The 23,205-nt window shown below is 36.6% G+C and overlaps 1 protein-coding gene across 1 annotated transcript; it reads left to right on the top strand.

The window, feature by feature from the left end:
- The first annotated feature begins 1,051 nt into the window (after nt 1-1,051).
- Nucleotides 1,052-18,440, top strand: LOC131990929 (transcriptional repressor CTCF-like). The gene is made up of 13 exons (XM_059356172.1): nt 1,052-1,193; nt 5,279-5,542; nt 7,066-7,245; nt 8,338-8,713; nt 9,577-9,747; nt 10,220-10,353; nt 10,441-10,561; nt 10,963-11,112; nt 12,111-12,271; nt 13,144-13,326; nt 14,119-14,260; nt 14,867-15,010; nt 16,888-18,440. The coding sequence occupies exons 2-13, from the start codon at nt 5,300-5,302 to the stop codon at nt 17,142-17,144; spliced, it is 2,262 nt and encodes a 753-aa protein (XP_059212155.1). The 5' UTR covers nt 1,052-1,193; nt 5,279-5,299; the 3' UTR covers nt 17,145-18,440.
- Nucleotides 18,441-23,205: the final 4,765 nt, after the last annotated feature.

Raw genomic sequence — 23,205 nt, 5'->3', positions numbered from 1 at the left:
AAAATATTCATAGACACTTAATTGGTATGTGTGATGTATGATGTATTGACCTTTTTAATTAATTAATTAATTAATTAATTCTTATTTTTTTAAATCTCTATTTTATTTAAGCTTTGGTATTTTTTTCTCTTCTCTGTATTATCTTATATATAATATTTATGATGTGCCCTGCTGAGAGGTGTTACTTGTTGTTAATATGCCATGACATTTTCTACATGATTCTTTGTCAATAAAATTTAAAAAATAAATAAAATAAATCCCTAAACTGGATCAACCATATGGCAGGGATGGGCAACTGGAGGCCTGGGGGCCACAGACGGCCCTCACCCTCACTTGAAGCGGCCCTCAGTACAACTACATGCATTTGAGCATTAATCTTAAAAGTACAGTGTAAAAATGACAGAAAAAACATTTCTGAGGTAATAAATCAAGTGACAAGTTTTCTCATTTTGCATTGAAATGAATGGACAGATAGCCTGCTGTAATATCTGATTAATGCTTGTTATCGTCCAGAGACAAGGCAGTTTATTTGTTTATCACAATTCAACACAAGGTGATTCAAAGTGCTCTACATGAACATTAGAAACAGCAAGACACAATTGAAAACAGTCAATTAAAACAGGGAAATAGATACAGCAGGATAAGAAAATAGATAAAATAATAAAAAGCACAAGTCAAACATTGGGTGGTTAAAAAGTAAGGGCAGTAGAGCAGATAAGTGTTAAAGTTAAGATATGCTACAGAGACTTCTATATACTTTTTACTAACTTTTTACTACTTCTGTCTGTTCCTCAAGCTGCTTTTAAATGTAGTTTATTTGTTTCTGCAGCCGCACTCAGCGCCCCCTGCTGGAGTTAACGGTAGAATGCAGTTTAAGGCACTTCCTGGTTCGCCTCCTGCTCAGATTGCCGCCTGAACTGGATCCACACTGTCCGCCATGTTGTTGCTCAGACCACGCCCACCGCTGAATTCAAATCTGGCGCCATCCGCCCCTGCCCCGCCCCCTTTCTCCTCGGGTGCTGAGCCCGCGCAGCCGCAGTGGCTCTTAAAGGCCGCCATTTTGTGTTAGGCCCTCTGTTCCTCAGCGGGAGAAACAGTTAGTCCGGTTCTCTGACGGTCACCGCGGCCCGGAGGACTCCACCCGCCGCACCGAGCCTCCAGCTGAATATACCGGGGACAAGCGACCACCGAGGGTGAGTGAAGCCGCGGCTCTGGCTCCAGACAGCGGCAGGTTTTTGTAGGATCGTGTCCGGCCTCTAGGTGTCACGGTGGGGCAGCGAGCCGCTGTTTGTCTCCCTCTACCTGCTCCGGGCTGGCCGCTCCGGGTCCGGCTGTTTGTCTCCCTCTATCGTTGTTTAAACCACTAAATGTCTCTGTAAACCGGCTCCCCGCGGACCGGCAGGGCGGCCCGGGGCTCTCTGGAGGTCTGGAGGGATCTAGCGGGATGAGGCCGCTGGTGGCGGAATATATCATGTTTGTGTTGTTAGTTAGTAGTTCAGGCCTCCAGCTGCTCCTCCAGCTGCCTTTGTTTCCTGTTTCTAACTACAACTAGAACCTCACTAACTAGAACTAGAACCTTACTAACTAACTAACTAGAACTACCCAACTAACTAACTAACCTGACCTCCATCTGCTCTGCCTTTGTTTCCTGTTTCACTGTCACAACTACTAGCACACTAACTAGAACCTTACTAACTACAAATAGAACCTTACTAACTACAAATAGAACCTTACTAACTACAACTAGAACCTTACTAACTACAACTAGAACCTTACTAACTACAAATAGAACCTTACTAACTACAAATAGAACCTTACTAACTACAACTAGAACCTTACTAACTACAAATAGAACCTTACTAACTACAACTAGAACCTTACTAACTACAAATAGAACTAGAACCTTACTAACTACAAATAGAACTAGAACCTTACTAACTACAACTAGAACCTTACTACCTAGAACTAGAACCCAACTAACTAACTAGAACCTTACTAACTAGAACTAGAACCTTACTAACTACAAAAAGAACTAGAACCTTACTAACTACAAATAGAACTAGAACCTTACTAACTACAAATAGAACTAGAACCTTACTAACTACAAATAGAACTAGAACCTTACTAACTACAAACAGAACTAGAACCTTACTACCTAGAACTAGAACCCAACTAACTAACTAGAACTAGAACCTTACTAACTAACTAACTAGAACCTTACTAACTACAACTAGAACCATACTAACTAACTAACTAACCTGACCTCCATCTGCTATGCCTTTGTTTCCTGTTTCACTGTCACAACTACTAGCACACTAACTAGAACCTTACTAACTACAACTAGAACCTTACTAACTACAACTAGAACCTTACTAACTACAACTAGAACCTTACTAACTAGAACTAGAACCTTACTAACTAGAACCTTACTAACTAGAACCTTACTAACTACAACTAGAACCTTACTAACTACAACTAGAACCTTACTAACTAGAACCTTACTAACTAGAACCCAACTAACTAGAACTAGAACCTTACTAACTAACTAACCTGGCCTCCATCTGCTCTGCCTTTGTTTCCTGTTTTCACACTAACTCACTAACTAACTAACCATAACTATAAACCAACTAACTAACCCTGACCTAACAGACCTACTAACACCAGTTACACACTAACTAACTAACCTTAGCCCGAGTTATTGACACTAGTTAATGTTCCAGACTAACCATTACCTAACTCTAACTATAACAGAGTTAATGTTCTTTATATCAGCCTGCTGTAATATCAGATTAATGCTTGTTATCGTCCAGAGACAAGGAGGTTTATTTGTTTATCACAATTCAACACAAGATGATTCAGAGTGCTTTACATGGACATTAGAAACAGCAAGACACAATAGAAAACAGGGAAATGGAAATAAAAATACAAATAAGATACAACAGGATAAGAAAATAGAAGCACAAGTCAAACATTGCTTAATTAAAAAGTAAGGGCAGTAGAGCAGATAAGTGTTAAAGTTAAGATACGCTACAGAGACTTCTATATACTTTTAACTAACTTTTTACTACTTCTGTCTGTTCCTCAAACTGCTTTTAAATGTAGTTTATTGTACATGGAGGAGTCCCCTGTTTAAACTTCTTATTTAATGTAAAATCTGCCAGACTAGCACTAGCCTCCACATTAATACTTAGTAAATTAATTCCTGCCAAGTCAAACAGAAGACACGCACCACTAGATCTGAGATCAGGAGAAACCTGAGTACAGCTGGTGGATAGAAAAACAAACAGACAATGACAAACAGATGTTAGTAGATTGAGTTGTAGTTTATATTGTAATCAGATCTAATCTATAGTTTCTGCTACTACTCAGTCCCTCTGGATGAGATATGGGAGGAAAAAACTATTATAATTTGAATGAACTATCATGTAAAGGTTTCACTAAATGTTTGAGCAACATGCTGGAAAGAGATTTGTCACAAGTGACACATTTAAACATCTGAAATCCAGCAGATGTGTCAACTTCCTGCATTAATGTCTGTCTGTGTTATCATCTTCCAGTCTGTCCTTACATCACATCATGGCTCCTTTTCTACACACAAACTAACTATCAGTCAGATTTTACATTTTATTTTAATTAACAAAGTATAAAGCTGCCAGGAACCCAAAATAGAAACAAAAGACACAGGTTTCTATGGAAATTTACCATTTTTTAAACATTTATACACACAAAAACAGCAGAAAAAATACAAAACAGTCTATTACGGTCTATGCGTGTAAATTAAAAATAGTAATAATTTTCATTGTAGAAAGAGAATTCACAAATTAAAAATGTTATAGAAACATAAATGAGACACTGTGAACTACTGTGAACACTATGATTGAACTTTAACTGGCTTTCTCAGCTTGTCTACATATCAGATATAAATAAAGTTATTACTGTAAATAAAACGTGTGTATTTTCAATAAATAGATGGACTCCAGAGGGTTAAAGTTGTGTGGTAAAGTTTTAGTTTCTCCACTCTAATCTCTATGAAGATGGGAACATTTCCTGGAATAATCACTAAAACTCTTTGTATGTTGATAAATGGAAGAAACCTGAGTGCTAGCAGCACAAAGTGTTAGTTGATGAAGTCATTAAATGCAGAACTAATCAGTCAGGTCATCAAAACAACAACAACACAATAATCCCCCTGGTGGAGTTGATGAAATGTCAACAAGAAGCCAAAATGCAGTTTAATTTGAGCTCCTTTATCATTTATAATGTCTAATAGAAAGTGGCTGTGTGTGTTTTAGGGCTGGGCCATACATCAATATAAAATATATATATAGATATACTTTTAAACTTGATATGGAATTAGACCATATCACATGTATCGATATAGTTCAGTTTATTTTTCTTTATATATATAAATGTTGCCCTTACTAGGGTTGGTCATATTTCGTTATTCTTATCTCATGTAAATATATTTTGGAAAAAGATTTTATTTCATAGGCTATTTTTATTTAATCGGAAAATAAGTGAATATAATATTTGATATTTATGATAAAGACTGGTGTTGATTTAAAAAAAAAAAAAAAAAAAAAAACAAGACTATGAAACGGAAAAATAATATCAATGTAGAATATTTCTAAAGCTTTATTTTGGAAAGCACTTGATTGTATGAGTGTGTTTAAGTGAAACCAGAGTCAAATTTCTTTTTATTTAAGATATTTTTATTTATTTAAAATGCACTTTATGAAGCTTTGATTTTAAAAAAAGGTTCTCCTGTTGTTCTACAGTATTTATGTTCACTTAAAAAGTTTCTATAAAACTACTTGTGACATGTCATATCTAACTTTGACTGAACATTTGCTCTCACTTTGAGATAAAAATATCAGGAAATATATCGTATATCCATATTCAGCCTGAATATTTCAGATATGACTTCTGGTCCATGTCGTCCAGCCCTAATCTACAGCGTTCTTTTCATAATAAAATTAAAGAGAAAATTAATAGAAACTGAGTAGTTCAGGGGAAAAACAGATGGTGATCACTGAAGTATAATCGTATATTTATGAAACTTTCATTACTAGTTTCATAAGGTATGAAACAGCTGCATCTCATATTGTTTATTTATTAAAACATTGAGTCTTAGAATAATCAATAAAAGATTTGTTTATAATTAAATTCTACAATTATGAATCCACTGTCCACTGTACTTACTGTCTACAAACAACATATTTAATATAAACTATGTGAATTATCGGCTCACTTTTTTGATGCATGTTTCCTCTCTCAGGGTTTTAGTGGGCCCAGCACCATGGAGGGCGAGGTGGTTTCCATGGAGACCAGTCAGGCGGCTCCTGAGGGGAAGGGTCTTGCAGAGAGCGGAGACGCGTTGATCCAGGGCGCCGTGATGGCGGCGCAGGGCGGCGACAACATGGAGATGATGGTGATGGACGCGCTGGATCCAACGCTGCTTCAGATGAAGACGGAGGTGTTGGAGGGCGGCGGCACGGTGACGGTTACCGGGGGCGACGAGGGTCAGATCATCACGCTGCAGGTCGGTGGAGGAACCAATCAGGGGTCATACGGGGATTAAAGCCTTAAACGCTTGGATTTTAATGATGAATTTCAAGGTTTGAAAAGTGCTTGGATATTGGATAAAGTGCTTGTCAATGCTTGAGATTCTTACTTTTTTCTCTTGCAATCTGACTATATATATATATATATATATATATATATATATATATATATATATATATATATATATATATATAAAATCATCTCCTTTATTTAACCAGGTAAATAGTCTCGTTGAGATTAAAATCTTTTACAAGAGAGACCTGGCCAAGAAAGCAGCATTAAAAAAGTGACAAGTAACAACATTTAAACACAGTTTAACTGCATTTTCAATGAAAAAAAACGCATTTTCAATGGAAAAAACTCTATAAAGTGAACAGCCTAAAGCCTATAATCTAATATCTGAGATGAAGAGCGCTCCGCCTGTCTTCTTGTTTCTAGATGTTTCTTGTTGCTCTCCTGTATCTTCTGACTGAAGGAGTTGTTCTAGTTCTAGTGGATGTGAGGCTCCTGAACTATTTCTGCTCTTTCCTCCTAGTTTGGCTCGTGTTTAGTTCCTCCAGCTGCTGGTTGATGATTTCTGTGAGCTTCCTTTAGCTCCTAGCCTCTAGATTCCCATACCAGCATGTTTTATGAGATCAGCAAACTACTTTTAGTTGTTAAAAGTGTAATACCATTGCTGGTGGTGTGGTGAAGTGAAATTACCCCTTTTTAGTATGGAAATATTAATCTAAAACATGACATTTACAACCGTTGAAAGGTTCTGGAAATGCTTGAAAACGGACCTGGAAAGTACTTGAATTTGACCCCTGAAAACATGTACGAACCCTGAATGAAGTTTTATCCTATTTCAGAGTTGGTACTGCTGCTTGAAATCCTTAACCCATTGAGGCCTAAAACGCCTGTAAAACCTCTGGGCGATTTTAAAATCAGCCCCTAAAACCTGAAGTTTTTCTGGAAATTCAACAGAAGTGTCAACGCTTCTACTAAATAATAGATTTTTCAGCCTCTGTAGCAGATAGAATTGAAATTCAAAAAGTATTTGAGAGCTTATACAAATACTACAAAACGGCATATCTGCTTGTCAGGCTTCAATGGGTTAAATGCTTGAATTTAAATGTTGGATTTTGGATAAAGTGCTTGTAAAAGCTTGAAACTCTTCCTGTATTTCTCTTCAATCTGACTCTATCCATCTCTAGACTATAGATAATCACACGTTAATGTAAAATAATGAGTATCTATCTGAATGAAGAGCGTTCCTCCTGAAAGTGTAACACCATCTCTGTTGGTTTGGTTCAGTCAAATCTCCCCTTTTAGTCTGTAAGAACTCATCTAAAACATGCAGCCTACAACCATTGTAAAGTCCTGGAAAAGCTTGAAAATGCACCTTGAAAGTATTTGGAACGTGCTTTAATTTGGCCACTGCTACAGTGTATGAAGCTAGCTGTTAGCTGTTGGTGTCAGGCTGCTGAAGGTTTTATTTTCTCTCTCTGTGGTGTGCAGGTGGTGAACATGGAGGAGCAGGCGGGGGCAGCGTTGGGGCTGGGCCAGCTCCAGCTGGTGCAGGTTCCTGTCACCACCACCACGGTGGACGGCCTCCAGGCCACGTATGTCGACGCTGCAGCTAACAAGGACGCAGAGCCGGTTATCTGTCACACTCTGCCGCTGCCCGAGGGCTTCCAGGTGAGAACCGCCGAGGCTGCTGGGAAATAACAACCGGCCCTCTTAGTTAAACCCTCTGTCAACTTCTTTTTTTGTTGACAATAATCTGGTTCAGGGTGTTAACTGGTAACTACCATTTTTGTTTACTGAGAAAATGAGGTGAAAATAATTCCCTTCAAGCTTCTGACTTCACTGCTGTCAAGAATATTTATTAACTGCACTGTAAAATGGTGTTTAGTCTAAAAACCAGATCAAACAGTAAATCTGAGGGAAATGATCTTGCTGCATGGACAGATAATTTACCTTGACAAGATTTATTAAATGAAGATTATTAAATCTAGAAATAAGCATGTTGAACACTTAAAATAAGAAATTAACTCTTAAAACAAGATAAATGATTTAACACTTCTAAATCTAAAGGTTTTTTTTTTTACTTTCCCTCAGAATATTCATAATAGTTTTAAAATATAAGTGTTTTTCCATGTAAATGTACCACTTTAATCTCAGATTTTTCCTATTTTTCCCTAAATTCCTAAATAATTATGAATATTTGAGTGTTTTTTTCATGTTAATCTACCATTTTAATCTCAGATTTACTCCAATTTTTTCTTCAGAATATTCATAATTATTTTGAAATGTATAAGTGTTTTTCCATGTAAATTTACCACTTTAATCTCAGATTTTTTCCTAAAAACACAAATATAATGTATAAAAATATAAATTAAGATTATTAAATCTAGAAATAAGCATGTTGAACACTTAAAATAAGAGCAGCTTTATTTTATTTATCTTGTTTGAAGAGTTAATTTCTTATTTTAAGTGTTCAACATGCTTATTTCTAGATTTAATAATCTTAATTTAATAAATCTTGTCAAGGTAAATTATCTGTCCATGCAGCAAGATCATTTCCCTCAGATTTACTGTTTGATCTGGTTTTAAACACCTTTTCTGCAGTATTTATATGCTAGATGTCGTGACATTGTCCTTTCATAAATCCTACCCATCAGTAGTTTTTACCCTTCTCTTCCTCTGGTCCGGGACATTAAACTGCTCCAGCAGCAGCTACCAGAAGGAAAGCTGCTCTGCTCTCAGTAACATGAATGTTGTCTGTAGGTGGTGAAGGTGGGAGCCAACGGGGAGGTGGAGACGGTGGAGCACGAGGAGCTGCAGCCCTCCCACGGGGAGCTGGAGCCGGTGGCGGAGGAAGAGGAGGGTGAAGAGGAGGCAGCCGAGGTAGAAACCTCCGTCCCTCAGCAGGAGGACCCCGACTGGTCCAAGGACCCCGACTACCAGCCCATCAGGAGCAACAGAGCCAAAGGGAAGAAAGGGAAGAAGAGCCGTCTGCGCTACGGGGACGGAGACCGAGACATGGACGTCTCCGTCTACGACTTCGAGGAGGAGCAGCAGGAGGGGCTCCTCTCGGAGGTCAACGCTGAGAAGGTGGTGGGCAACATGAAGCCCCCCAAGCCCACCAAGATCAAGAAGAAAGGTTGGACTCTAACACGGCTCCTTTAGATCAGGGATTCCCAACCAGGGGGGCCACGAAGCCTCTTAATTTTAAGGGGTGAAATAAATCTACTGGGTTAAATAAATACATCTATGGCTATTAATTTTAAAAAAGCCAATCTACAAGCTCCCAACACATGGAGAGGCTTCATGCAGGTTTGAATGTCTGCTTTTTGCAAAAGTAATTTAGCATATAAGTGTTAATTTAACTTCTTAAAACCGAAGGGCCACACAAACTTGGTGTCCCGTGAAAGCAGAAACTACGTTGATGATAAAGATATGTGTCACAAAGAATGGGGGGGGGTCCCCAAAGTTTACAATTATAAAAATGTGGGTCCCTCAAGAAAAAGGTTGGGAATCACTGCTTTAGATATCCAGGGTTCATACGGCTGCTTGAAATCCTTGAAAATGCTTGAATTTAAATGTACAAGTTGTATTTTCAAGGTTTAAAAAGTGCTTTGATTTTGGATAAAATGCTTGAAATCCTTCCTGTATTTCTCTTGCAAACTGACTATAGATAATCACATGTTCAATGAAAAAAATACTAAATTGAATATTGAGATTAGCAAACTGTATTTTTGGTTGTTAAAAGTGTAAAACGATCTCTGTCGGTGTGGTTGAGTGAAATCTCCCCCTTTTTAGTGTGTAAGTACTCATCTAAAAAATACAATTTACAACTGTTGTAAGATACTAGAAAAGCTTAAATGAACCTGGAAAGTAATTGAAAAATGCTTGAATTTGACCACTCAGAGTGTATGAACCCTGGATATCAACATGAAGGTAAAAGCCTGTTTGTCGATGTGAGTTTCCTCTTTCTAACCCTGGATAATGTGATCATGTGTCCAGGTGTGAAGAAGACGTTCCAGTGTGAGCTGTGTAGCTACACCTGTCCCCGGCGCTCCAACCTGGACAGACACATGAAGAGCCACACAGACGAGAGGCCTCATAAATGTCACTTGTGTGGACGAGCGTTTCGAACAGTCACCCTGCTGAGAAACCACCTCAACACACACACAGGTAACACACACACACACACCAATACCTTTTATTTGTTTAATTTATTTTTTAGTTTATTTACCAGGGACCGTGCATGGCTCTCAGCTGTACCAGAGTTAGCTTCTAGCTAAATGTCATCTGTAGTCTCTGGGCAGGAACAAATAACATCAATCTAACACAAACAAACAAGCCTTTCAAACAACAACAACACAGTTTCACACTCTTAAAACACAATAGAACAGCAAGAGTAAAGTCACAGTATTTAGACGCAACACAATGTTAAAATACAACAGTAAAGAGATTGCTAAATAGTGAGCTAATGTTTGAGTTTATAGTTGGTGGGTGCATGATTGAGTGGATTTAAGCCATGATTTTATTTTGGATTTAAAACCAACCAATGTCTGTTCAGAATATCTTTGTTGGTGAATCTTTCAGCGTTCTCTGAAAGAGTTCTCAGCGTTCTTTCAGCTTTCTCTTCCTTCTGTTCCCTCAGGCACTCGGCCACATAAATGTACAGACTGTGACATGGCGTTTGTGACCAGCGGAGAGTTGGTGCGTCATCGTCGCTACAAACACACTCATGAGAAGCCGTTCAAGTGCTCCATGTGTGACTACTGCAGCGTGGAGGCAAGTCACCATCACATGTTACTAACCATCTGTCCTTTACTAACCAGGAGAAGCTCTCATTTATATTCTTATTCTCTGTTTCTCCAGGTGAGCAAGTTGAAACGGCACATCCGCTCCCACACCGGGGAGAGACCCTTCCAGTGCAGCCTGTGCAGCTACGCTAGCAGAGACACCTACAAGCTGAAGAGACACATGAGGACACATTCAGGTAGCTGCATGGTTTATAACAGGGGTGTCAAACTCTGGCCCGTGGGCCAAATTTGGCCCGCAGTGTATTTTTATTTGGCCTGCGAGGCAATACCAAATGATTATATTATTATTGTAAATTAATGACATTGATGTGTTTTTTATTTGAAATTTGATTTTGCATGTCTGCACTATTTAGTTATATATTGTATGTTTATAAGCGTTGCTGGTTCCATATTTAATGTTAAAGCAAAACATGTTTGGTATATATTAAAAGGTTTATTTGTTCAATGTTGGCCTGCGATTTTATTCAAGTTTTACATTTTGGCCCATTGTGTATTTGAGTTTGACACCCCTGGTTTATCAGGTTACAGTCAGTTTGAGGAGAGTAGCGTACTGAATGAATTCTCTCCTTTGGTGCAGGTGAGAAGCCGTATGAGTGCTACATCTGCCACGCTCGCTTCACTCAGAGCGGCACCATGAAGATGCATATTCTGCAGAAACACACGGAGAACGTGGCCAAGTTCCACTGTCCTCACTGTGACACGGTCATCGCACGCAAGAGTGACCTGGGTACGTTTTATTCACTTTATAAACTCCTTCTAATGACCAACATGGTCTAAAATAACCCTCATTCATCCCCCATGTTATTAATGCTGCTGTGTGTTTGAGTATCTTTTTTTATTTTTTATTACAACAGATCATTATATCCATTTTTCCTTTCATACTTTATGAAGAAAAATAGTTTTTTGTATTATTACATCAAGTTTCCACACATGGGTCTAAAATGACCTTGTGCATTAGAAGAGTAGTGATACAAAAAGTGATTCACTGAATGAACAATGTGAGTATATGTGTAACTATGTTTGTCTTATTTTGAAGGTTTAACTTTAAAAGAGTTGTTAGAACCACCAGATTACATTGGAAAATCACATGTTTTAACATTTGAGACTTATTAGAGCCACCAAATAATAATTTACATTGGAAAAAAACACCAATTTAACATAATAGGATAGTTAATATTTGTGTCTTCTTTGTCAGGTTTTAAACTGGTGACAACATATAAACACCTTCTAATGCACAACATGGGTCAGAAATCACCTTGTGACTTAGAAGAGTAGTGATTTAAAAAAAAAAGGGTTTTATTCAAAAAGTAAGAAATGAAAACAAGAAATTAGGATGTATGATGATCAAAAACAAGTTATTGGAGGAAAACCTGCAATACTGAATGATGAAATTAACTTGTTGCAAAGATATAGAATATAAAAACTTAATCAGGTCACTTTAGACGGATGCAGGGAACGGAGGATAAGAAGATCCAGCAGGATGTTTGTTGTTTTTTAATGCAGGTTTTAAGAACCTGAGCTCATTAATGTCCAATCTACCATGGTCTAGGGGAAATCATCTTGCTTCACATTATACAGATTTTATCATGTAAATATTGTCAAAGTTGCCTGTGGCCGTCCTTCTGTTCTATTACTATAATCATTGTTGAAGATTTGTCTCCTCAGATTGAATATTTGACTGTTCGGGGTTATTCTAACACACGTTCATGTCTCTTATTGTTCCAGGCGTTCACCTGAGGAAGCAGCACTCTTTCATTGAGACGGGAAAGAAATGTCGTTACTGTGACGCCGTGTTCCACGAGCGCTACGCTCTGATCCAGCACCAGAAGACCCACAAGAACGAGAAACGCTTCAAGTGTGAACAGTGTGACTACTGCTGCAGACAGGTACGTGTTCAACAAATGTTATGTTAGTTAACAAAAATAACAAAAGAACAAAAACTAGAATTGAAAAAACATTTTCGTTAACTTCAGACAAGCCTCCTCACCATTTATTTTAGTGTTTATTTCCTGTTTTTAATTATTTTATTCTTGTTTTGCTTGTTTATGTACAGCACTTTGTTGCGGCTGTGGTTGGTTTTTAAGTGCTTTACAAATAAAGTTGAGTTAACTGAAATAAAAATAAAAATGAGAGTTTTTAAAAAAAACGATAACTAACTGAAACTGTATTTTGTGGTTACAAACTAACTAAGATTATAGTGAAAATGTCCTTCGTTTTGGTCTTTGTTTTATTTTTATTTTTTTATTTAACCTTTATTTAACCAGATAAAAAACCCGTTGAGATCGAGACCTCTTTTACAAGGGTGACCTGGCCAAGAAGGCAGCAGCACACGTCAAAAGTTACAAGACAGACGAACAATAAACAGGCAGCGAAAAGTCCAACATATTAAAAAGTACTAAAGTGCAAATGAATAGGCGGTATAAATAGGTAGTATAAATAAGCAGTATAAAGTGCAGCAGTGAACTTGTCAACTTTTTTCATCCGTAAACCTTTTTGGTTGATATAAAACCAGATAGATTAAATAGATTTCATGACTTAATAAACTTATTGGGGCTGAGATGGATCAGACATAGGAAATAAAGGAAACATTTATTGTAATAACTAATTAAAACTAACTGATTTTGAAAACAATAACTGACAACAAAATTTAAACAAACTAATGAAATATGCAAAACTTTTCTAACTTTGGTGTCAGCTGGTTTATGAAGCATCCTGCAGCGTTAATCTCTTTATATTCTAATGAATATTGTTCTAACAGGAGCGCCACATGGTGATGCACAAGCGGACTCACACCGGGGAGAAACCGTTCGCCTGCAGCCAGTGTGAGAAAACCTTCAGACAGAAGCAGCTGCTGGACATGCACTTCAAACGCTACCACGACCCAAACTTCGTCCCCACCGCCTTCGTCTGCAACAAGTGTAGCAAGACCTTCACCCGCAGGGTCTGTTACACTATACACTGTTACTGTTACACATGTATAATAATGTTATTACAGTAACACATGTATAATATTATAGTTACACATGTATAATCATGTTATTACAGTAATACATGTATAATATTATAGTTACACATGTATAATCATGTTATTAGTTACACATGTATCATAATGTTATTACAGTTACACATGTATAATCATGTTATTAGTTACACATGTATAATCATGTTATTACAGTTACACATGTGTTATAATAATACAGTTACACATGTGTTATAATAATACAGTTACACATGTGTTATAATGTTAATACAGTTACACATGTATAATCATGTTATTAGTTACACATGTATAATGTTATTAGTTACACATGTATAATGTTGTTACAGTTACACATGTATAATCATGTTGTTACAGTTACACATGTTTTATGATATTATAGTTACACATGTATCATAATAATACAGTTACACATGTATCATAATAATACAGTTACACATGTATAATCATGTTGTTACAGTTACACATGTATAATAATAATAATAATAGTTACACATGTATAATAATGTTATTACAGTTACACATGTATAATAATAATAATACAGTAACACATGTATAATAATGTTATTACAGTTACACATGTATAATGTTATTACAGTTACACATGTATCATGTTGTAGTTACACATGTATCATGTTGTAGTTACACATGTATCATAATGTTGTTAGTTACACATGTATAATCATGTAATAATAATGTAACGTGTCACTGACTGGTCTTGGTTGCGTCCTCCAGAACACCATGCTGCGTCACACTGAGAACTGTAACGGAGAAATTACAGAAGACGAAAATGGAACTCCGACACCCAAAAAGGGTCGTCGGGGCAGGAAGAGGAAGATGCAGGCCAGGGCTGATGATGACGATGAGGATGATACAGGTATCGTACATGTTCTTCATCTCATTAAGACCAGGGCTCCTGTTTATTTCAGGGTTGGTACGGCTGCTTGAAATCCTTGAAAATGCTTGAATTTAAATGTTGTATTTTCAAGGATTTTGGATAAAGTGCTTGTAAAAGCTTTAAATTCTTCCTGTATTTCTCTTCAATCTGACTCTATCCATCTCTAGACTATAGATAATCACATGTTAATGTAAAATAATGAGTATCTATCTGAATGAAGAGTGTTCCTCCTGAAAGTGTAACACCATCTCTGTTGGTTTGGTTCGGTTCAGTGAAATCTCCCCTTTTAGTCTGTAAGAACTCATCTAAAACATGCAGCTTACAACAGGTGAAGATACTGGAAAAGCTTCAAAATTTACCCTGAAAGTCCTTGAAAAATGCTTTAATCTGACCACTGCTGAAGAGCACCAACCCTGTTTATTATTTCACCTCGTGGTAGAAACTTCTGGTCTGTTGTGGATTTTATTGTTCTCAGTCTGCTCAAATGTTCAGTATTTCTGGAACATAACAGTTGGTGAACTGATCAGGATCTGTGGTTCTACTGTAGAAGTTTAAATCTCTGCTTCCTGTCCTCTCCATCTGTAGAGCAAGAAGGAGATGAAGGCGAGGAGGACGAGGGTCTGAGTGAGCTGGAGCTGGAACAAGCCCCCCCGGTGGTCCCCATCCCGGCCCCCGTGGAGCCGCCAGTCAAGAGGAAACGTGGACGGCCCCCGAAGAGCAAACCAGACAGTAAGAGCCCCGATACCAGACTAGCTGAGTCTGGAGCTGCTGATAATAAACTACTGCATGGCTACAGTTTTAATATTTTAATGCAAGGATCCCCTCAAGATTAAATATCTTAGATCAAGGGGATATATGCTTATTTTTTGTCCGATAAGATAGTTCTTCTTCTTAATCAAGAAAAAGTCGCTTGTTATTAGTTAGAATACACTAATTCTAAGGTATTTGTGGCTTCATTGAGATTAGATATTTTTACTTGTTTTGGAAAGTCTTCATAAGACAAATTTTCTTCTTCCATTGGCAGATAATTTAGATATTTTTAAGCAAAATACACCTAATTTTTCTACTTTTTTCTTGTTTTTGTGAGGTGGCTTTTTGCAGTGTATTTGTTTTCCCTGGTTTCTCACACCAGAAGAGCTAAGCTAAGCTAGCTAATACTTAGACAAGTCCTGTTGGTCCCTTACTCTGGAAATATGCATCAAATAATATGAAGCTGATATGAACAGCTGGTAAAACAAAGTGACAATATACAGTGATGTTTATAAACATTAGTGTTTACACCTGTATTTCTAGGAACTATTTATAAACATTGGTGTTTACACCTGTATTTCTAGGATCTATTTATAAACATTGGTGTTTACACCTGTATTTCTAGGATCTATTTATAAACATTGGTGTTTACACCTGTATTTCTAGGAACTATTTATAAACATTGGTGTTTACACCTGTATTTCTAGGAACTATTTATAAACATTGGTGTTTACACCTGTATTTCTAGGATCTATTTATAAACATTGGTGTTTACACCTGTATTTCTAGGATCTATTTATAAACATTGGTGTTTACACCTGTATTTCTAGGAACTATTTATAAACATTGGTGTTTACACCTGTATTTCTAGGAACTATTTATAAACATTGGTGTTTACACCTGTATTTCTAGGATCTATTTATAAACATTGGTGTTTACACCTGTATTTCTAGGATCTATTTATAAACATTGGTGTTTACACCTGTATTTCTAGGAACTATTTATAAACATTGGTGTTTACACCTGTATTTCTATGAACTATTTATAAACAGTGTTTACACCTGTATTTCTAGGAACTATTTATAAACATTAGTGTTTACACCTGTATTTCTAGGATCTATTTATAAACATTTGTGTTTACACCTGTATTTCTATGAACTATTTATAAACAGTGTTTACACCTGTATTTCTAGGAACTATTTATAAACATTAGTGTTTACACCTGTATTTCTAGGAACTATTTATAAACATTGGTGTTTACACCTGTATTTCTAGGAACTATTTATAAACATTGGTGTTTACACCTGTATTTCTAGGAACTATTTATAAACATTGGTGTTTACACCTGTATTTCTAGGAACTATTTATAAACATTGGTGTTTACACCTGTATTTCTAGGAACTATTTATAAACATTGGTGTTTACACCTGTATTTCTAGGAACTATTTATAAACATTGGTGTTTACACCTGTATTTCTAGGATCTATTTATAAACATTGGTGTTTACACCTGTATTTCTAGGAACTATTTATAAACATTGGTGTTTACACCTGTATTTCTAGGAACTGTTTATAAACATTAGTGTTTACACCTGTATTTCTAGCATCTGTTTATAAACATTGGTGTTTACACCTGTATTTCTAGGAACTATTTATAAACATTGGTGTTTACACCTGTATTTCTAGGAACTATTTAGGCTTCTGGACTCTCTAAATGTTAGTTTTCGGTTTGTTGAAAGTTTTTCTCTGAGTCGTATTTTGACCTCGGTCACCGTGTTTCTTTCATGAATAGATTAACAAGCTGAACAGCTGATTTATCTCTTGATAAAATTATAATCTGACTAAATGTTCTTCCAGCGGCGGCGATCATCCGCGTGGAGGACGAGGCGACCGGCGAGGTGGATGACATCATCGTGAAGAGGGAGGTGGGGGCGGAGCAGGAGGAGCTGAACGACGACTCGGTGGAGCAGGTGGTGGTGGGAGGAGGCAAGTCCACCATCCAGCTGGAGGAGGTGCCCCAGGAGGAGGCGCCGGCCCCGGAGCAGGAGCTGGCGGAGGCCCCGGCCAACGGAGACCTGACCCCCGAGATGATCCTCAGCATGATGGACCGGTGATGATGACGATGATGTGAGCTTCATCCTGTAAACAAACAAACGTCACATCTTCATTTTTAATTCTGGCATTTAAAGATTACAAACACTTGCATCCTGCACAAAACAAACATCACTGTTGTAATTTAAGATTTGCTTTTTAATCATGTATTGATAAACGGCTGGATGAGTGAAAAGGATTTTTAATAAGATTTTACCTACCAAAAAAAACCAACACGTGGATTTTTAGTACATTTGAGTTTGAGGAGGCTGTGATTGACAGCAGCATCTGTGATTGACAGCAGCTTCTGTGATTGACAGCAGCATCTGTGGTAGAAAATGTTAAACTAAATGATAAACTTATGAAATCTGAGTACTTTTTATACGATCTCGTCCACTAAATGTTTAACACGTTAGAGTGACTCTCCCCTAAATTTAGACTGTGTGCTTGTATGTTACTAAAGATCTGGGTCAACCTTTCATCTTTTCTTTGGAAGTCCTTTTTTGGTTTTATGCGTTACTACTTTTTATAAATCTGAGTCATGAGAAAGTTTATTGTAGATGGCAAGTCGCCCATAATGTTCATAATTTCCACTTTTGACTGTTGAATGTCCTGACTGAAGAGCTCTGTGTGTCTCAGTCTGGACAGAAAACTTCTTCTTTGGTTTGACAGCAAAAAGTAAATTCATGTTAAAGTTGAAAGCCTCAATATTTAATATAAAGAATATTAAATAGTCGTAAAGAAACGGAGGAAACTTTGATGCTGCCGTTAATCACAGCCACTTCAAAATAAGAGAATCTAAAGATTTAGAATATTTTTCTGTTTTCTTTCTTCTTGTGGTTAGTAATTCCCTTTTTTCTTTTGTTTTTTTTAAAGCAAGTTGTAGTTTTAAAGCTTGATAGAGTGCTTCTCATTGCTCCTCTTGCTACTGTAACACCTAGATGAGCTGTATGTACTAAACTTTGTCCCTGATCATTGAGAGGAGAAGAAGAAGAAGAAGAAAGTTGTTTTGTAGCCATTCCACTTTGGGTTGATGTTTTCTTTTTGTACCGTTGGCGAAGCAGCGTAGCAGCTTGAATGACATTTTAATAACTGGCAGATGAGAACAGATGTATGACTGTAAACCATTTAAATGTAGACATTGAGACTGATGTTTAGGTTTCTGCAGCTGTGATCTCAATAATGGAAATGTTCAACTCAGTTAAAGTTCCAGACTAGAAACTTTGTTCATGGAAATGAGCTGAGAAACAACTGAGTGCTAACACACAAATGTCAGTGTATTTTGCTTGCAAATCTATTTTATTAAATGGACGACTTGATATTAAGATCTTCACTTGTTTGTATGTTTAAAGAATATCTGGTGACTGTGTCTTTATCTGCTCTTTAACTTTATTACACATTTTAAATACCATCTCTTCTACAGAAGCAAAGTACTAAAATGGACTAACTGGTTTCTCCATGTTGGTTTATGTTCCCTAACAAGGTTATTATAGTTAATAAACTAACCAAATAACAAACTAGAATTAGAAAAACCTTTTTGTTAACTGAAATTAAGACGATAACTAACTGAAAGTGTATTTTGTGGTTCTAAAACTAACTAAAATTATAGTAAAATGTCCTTCGTTTTGGTCTTTGTCAACTTTTTCCATCCGTAAACCTTTTTGGTTGATATGAAATCTATTTCATCTATCTGGTTTTATGACTTAATAAACTTATTGGGGCTGAGATGGATCAGACAAAGGAAATAAAGGAAACATTTATTGTGACCTTATTGAATCTGGACCCAACAAATACCCCATTACAAAACAACTACAACTAATAAAAACTAGACTAAAACTAATAAAAACTAAACTACAACTAATAAAAACTAAACTACAACTAATAAAAACTAAACTACAACTAATAAAAACTAAACTACAACTAATAAAAACTAAACTACAACTAATAAAAACTACACTACAACTAATAAAAACTACACTACAACTAAGCATTTTACAAAAAATAAAAACTAATTAAAACTAGCTGAATTTGACAACAAAAAATCACAACGTAATTAAAACTAATGAAAGATCCAGAACTATTATAACCTTGCTCCCTGTACATCAGAAGACTTTAAAAGATTTGGAAAAGACTCCAGTAAACTCTGGTGTCCCACCTGGTCCCACCTAAAGACATTTAGTGTTTAGAGTTTCTAGTCTCACACTGAGATTTTAGACAGACTGTCAATCTATTTACAAGACTACAACTAGATTCTTTTAGCAGTTTTTCCATCATCTCTTAGTAAAAACTGACTAAATGGAGGAGAAGCAGCTTTTGGCTCCAGCTGCTCTAGTGAGTGACAACAACTGGATGGAACCCTCTTATATGGTAGATTTGACACCTTTGTTTACATTTGCAACATTTACAATACTTTATTGAGCATGATAGTGTTTTGAAAGTAAAAAAAAAAAGATTCAAAATCACATTTTATGTTGGACTAAAGGACTAAAAAAGACACAAAATGACCAAAAAAGACACAAAATTAAAAAAGAGTTTCTTTTTGGTCATTTTTACATCTATTTTTGGTAATTTTATGTATTTTTTTTGATCATTTTAACATACATTTTTGGTCATTTTGTGTCTTTTTTTTTGGATCATTTTTACATCTACAGTCCTGGAAAGATTCTTGATAATAACCCAAGTCATTGTGAATAAAACCATGTTGTGTTACGTCACTGAGACAAACTGATTACTAGCTTAAACTAAAGATGGAGATGATCCAGTAAAACTAGATTTACTGGAGTCATCTAGTTTTTAGTTAGTGGGACTATCTGGGACTTCTGTTGGTGTAAACAAGCATTCTATAAATGTTCCCCGCCAAAATAAAACGTGTCCCTTTCAGTAAATGGGATCATGATTCATTCATATAAACTCTATTGGAGCATTCATCCATAACGGCTCCAGCAGCAATAAGACAATAAGATGGAGCAGGAATAGTTGCAGCTTGTTACCATGTGACCTCCTCATGAAGAGATCATGTGATCATGTGAGGAGCTCCGACTCTAAACTCTCCGTCACATCCAACCAGTGAGAATCCTCCATCAGATCAGATGCTCACACTGCAAAACAACAAATAAATCACTGGAATCAAGCAAACACATGCTCAAAACAAGTCAGATTATCTGCCAGTGCAGTAAGGAAAAATATCTAGAAACTGGAAAAACCAACGATAGCTTGAAATAATAAGCACGAATATACTTATTTTGAGTAATTGTGGCTTGAAAAGCCCAACTGTAGTAACATTAAAATAAGCCAGAAATACTTGAAACGAGCACGTTTTGGTGATAGATATTATGACTATTTAATAATATACATCTATTTTTGGTGATTTTGTGTCTTTTTTTACTTATTTTGTGTCTTTTTTTAGTAATTTTGTGTCTTTTTTTGTCATTTTGTCTTTTTTTGGTCATTTTGTGTCTTTTTTTGTCATTTTGTGTCTTTTTGGTCATTTTGTCTTTTTTGTCTTTTTTAAGTCATTTTGTGTCTTTTTTTAGTCATTTTGTGTCTTTTTTTAGTCCTTTAGTCCAACATAAAATGTGATTTTGAATCTTTTTTTTACTTTCAAAACACTATCATGCTCAATAAAGAATTGTAAATAAAATCATTTTTACTTGGTATATCATCATCAAACTGAAACTGTTTACAGGCAGAACTTTAGAGGTAAATCAGCTGATGGAGGAGATGAAACTCTTTCTGTCCTCATCTGATCTGGAACTAAGGACACTTTATTTTAAGTGTTTTCTCATTGTTTGATCTGTCAGACAATAGAAAGTATCTTCACACCTCCTCCTCTGCTCCTCCTCCTCCTCCTCCTCCTCCTCCTCCTGCTCCTCCTGCAGCTCCAGTATCAGATGATCCGGTTCTCCTGGTATCAGGACCTCTGATCCGGTCTGGAGGGTCCCTCTTCACATTCTGCTCTCCACAGTTTCTATAACATGAAGTTAGATCAGGGGTCGTTGTTGGCCAAATCAAGAGAAAAACAGTCTGAATGGAGCCGCAAACCTTATTTTGAGCCTCTGAATAAAGATAAAACAGCCTGAAACTGAGTTTAAATGAGCCTACCAACATTACTAACAGCTCATAATCAGCATTTATTAATGTTTTTTTGTGTTATTGAGCATGATAGTGTTAAAAAAAGATTCAAAAATCACATTTTATGTTGGACTAAAGGACTAAAAAAAGACACAAAATGACCAAAAAAAGACTCTCTCCTCCTCTCCTCTCCTCTCCTGCTCTCCTCCTCTTCCTTCTCCTCCTCCTCCTGCTTCTCCTCCTCCTGCTTCTCCTCCTCCTCTGTTTCCTCCTCCTCTCCTCTCCTCTCCTCCTCTTCCTCCTCCTCTTCTCCTCCTCTCCTCTTCCTCCTCCTCCTCCTCCTCTCCTCTCCTCTCCTGCTCGCCTCCTCTTCCTTCTCCTCCTCCTCCTCCTGCTTCTCCTCCTCCTCTTCCTTCTCCTCTCCTCCTCCTCCTCTGTTTCCTCCTCCTTCTCTCCTCTCCTCCTCTCTTCCTCCTCCTCCCCCTCCCTCTCCTCCTCCTCCTCTTCTCCTCTCCTCCTCCTCCTCCTCCTCCTCCTCCTCCTCCTCCTCTCCTCCTTCTCCTCCTCTCCTCTCCTCTCCTCTCCTCTCCTCTTCTCCTCCTCCTTCTCCTCCTCCTCCTCCTCTTCCTCCTCCTCGTGTTTTTCCGTCGCAGCCCGGTGATTGACAGGGATTCCTTGTTGCCACAGCAACAAGCCGAATCATGACTTCCGCTTGGAGGAGCGACATTTCAAAATAAAACAAGTGCTCTCATTTTATGTTATTATGGGAAGTGTGTATCGGGCCAAACCGTGTAATTAAGTTGTGTATGTTTATTTGCACAGTTTAAAAACATAAAATGACAAAGATAATAAATAATGTAAAGTTCGGCAGAAAACCAGATGGGTTTATTTATTTAAAGCCTCCAACTAGAAACTCATAGTTATAATAAAGTAATAAACTGATAATAAAAAACATGTCTAACATCAACAACAAGTTATAATGACAATAACAAAAATAATATAAAAACAAATATGACCATGATACAAAAGTGTATTAATGTGTGAATTATAATGTTAAACAGCAGTTAAATGAGCTTTTAGACGTCTTCTGAAACATTTTATAGAGATAGAGTTCTTTGATTTTCCATCATTTAGTTTATAAATGTATCAATAAATTGATCTCTGCATGTCAGAAATCTGGAGGATGAAGATCTAAAGATTGACGCTGCGTTGGATTAGAGTCAAACTGAGAATTAACTTTAAAATAAGTCTTAAAGTGCTCTGGAAAGTTTTCATCATCTGAATATACCTTATAAATAAAAACACATATTCCCATAATATATACACTACTGGTCAAAAGTTTTAGAACAGCCCAATTTTTCCAGTTTTTGATTGAAATTCAAGCAGTTCAAGTCAAATGAACAGCTTGAAAGGGTCCAAAGGTAAGTGGTGAACTGCCAGAGGTAAATAAAAAAAGGTAAGCTGAACCAAAACTGGAAAATAATGTACATTTCAGAATTATACAAGTAGGCCTTTTTCAGGGAACAAGAAATGGGTTAACAACTTAACTCTATGGAGTCTTGGGCTATTTTGTCCATTTTTGAATTCTTTTCATGTCTTTGTAAGTCATTTTGTGTCTTTTTTGGTCATTTTGTGTCTTTTTTTAGTCATTTTGTGTCTTTCTTTAGTCATTTTGTATCTTTCTTTAGTCATTTTGTGTCTTTTTTTTGTCATTTTGTGTCTTTTTTTGGTCATTTTGTGTCTTTATTAGTCCTTTAGTCCAACATAAAATGTGATTTTGAATCTTTTTTTTACTTTCAAAACACTATCATGCTCAATAAAGAATTTTAAATGTTGCAAATGTGCATTAATTTCAGAGTACACTGAGACATTAAACTGCATCATTTTCAATTAAATTCTGGAACAGAATTGAGATTAAACAGCCACCATCTGTGTTGTCAGTGGTGGAATGCGACTAAGTATATTTACTCAAGTACTCTACTGAAGTATACTTTTGAGGTACTTCTACTTTAC

Source organism: Centropristis striata, chromosome 2 (assembly GCF_030273125.1).
Source record: "Centropristis striata isolate RG_2023a ecotype Rhode Island chromosome 2, C.striata_1.0, whole genome shotgun sequence".
In the NCBI taxonomy this organism is placed as follows: Eukaryota; Metazoa; Chordata; class Actinopteri; order Perciformes; family Serranidae; genus Centropristis; species Centropristis striata.
This window is presented reverse-complemented; position numbering and strand designations above follow the sequence as displayed.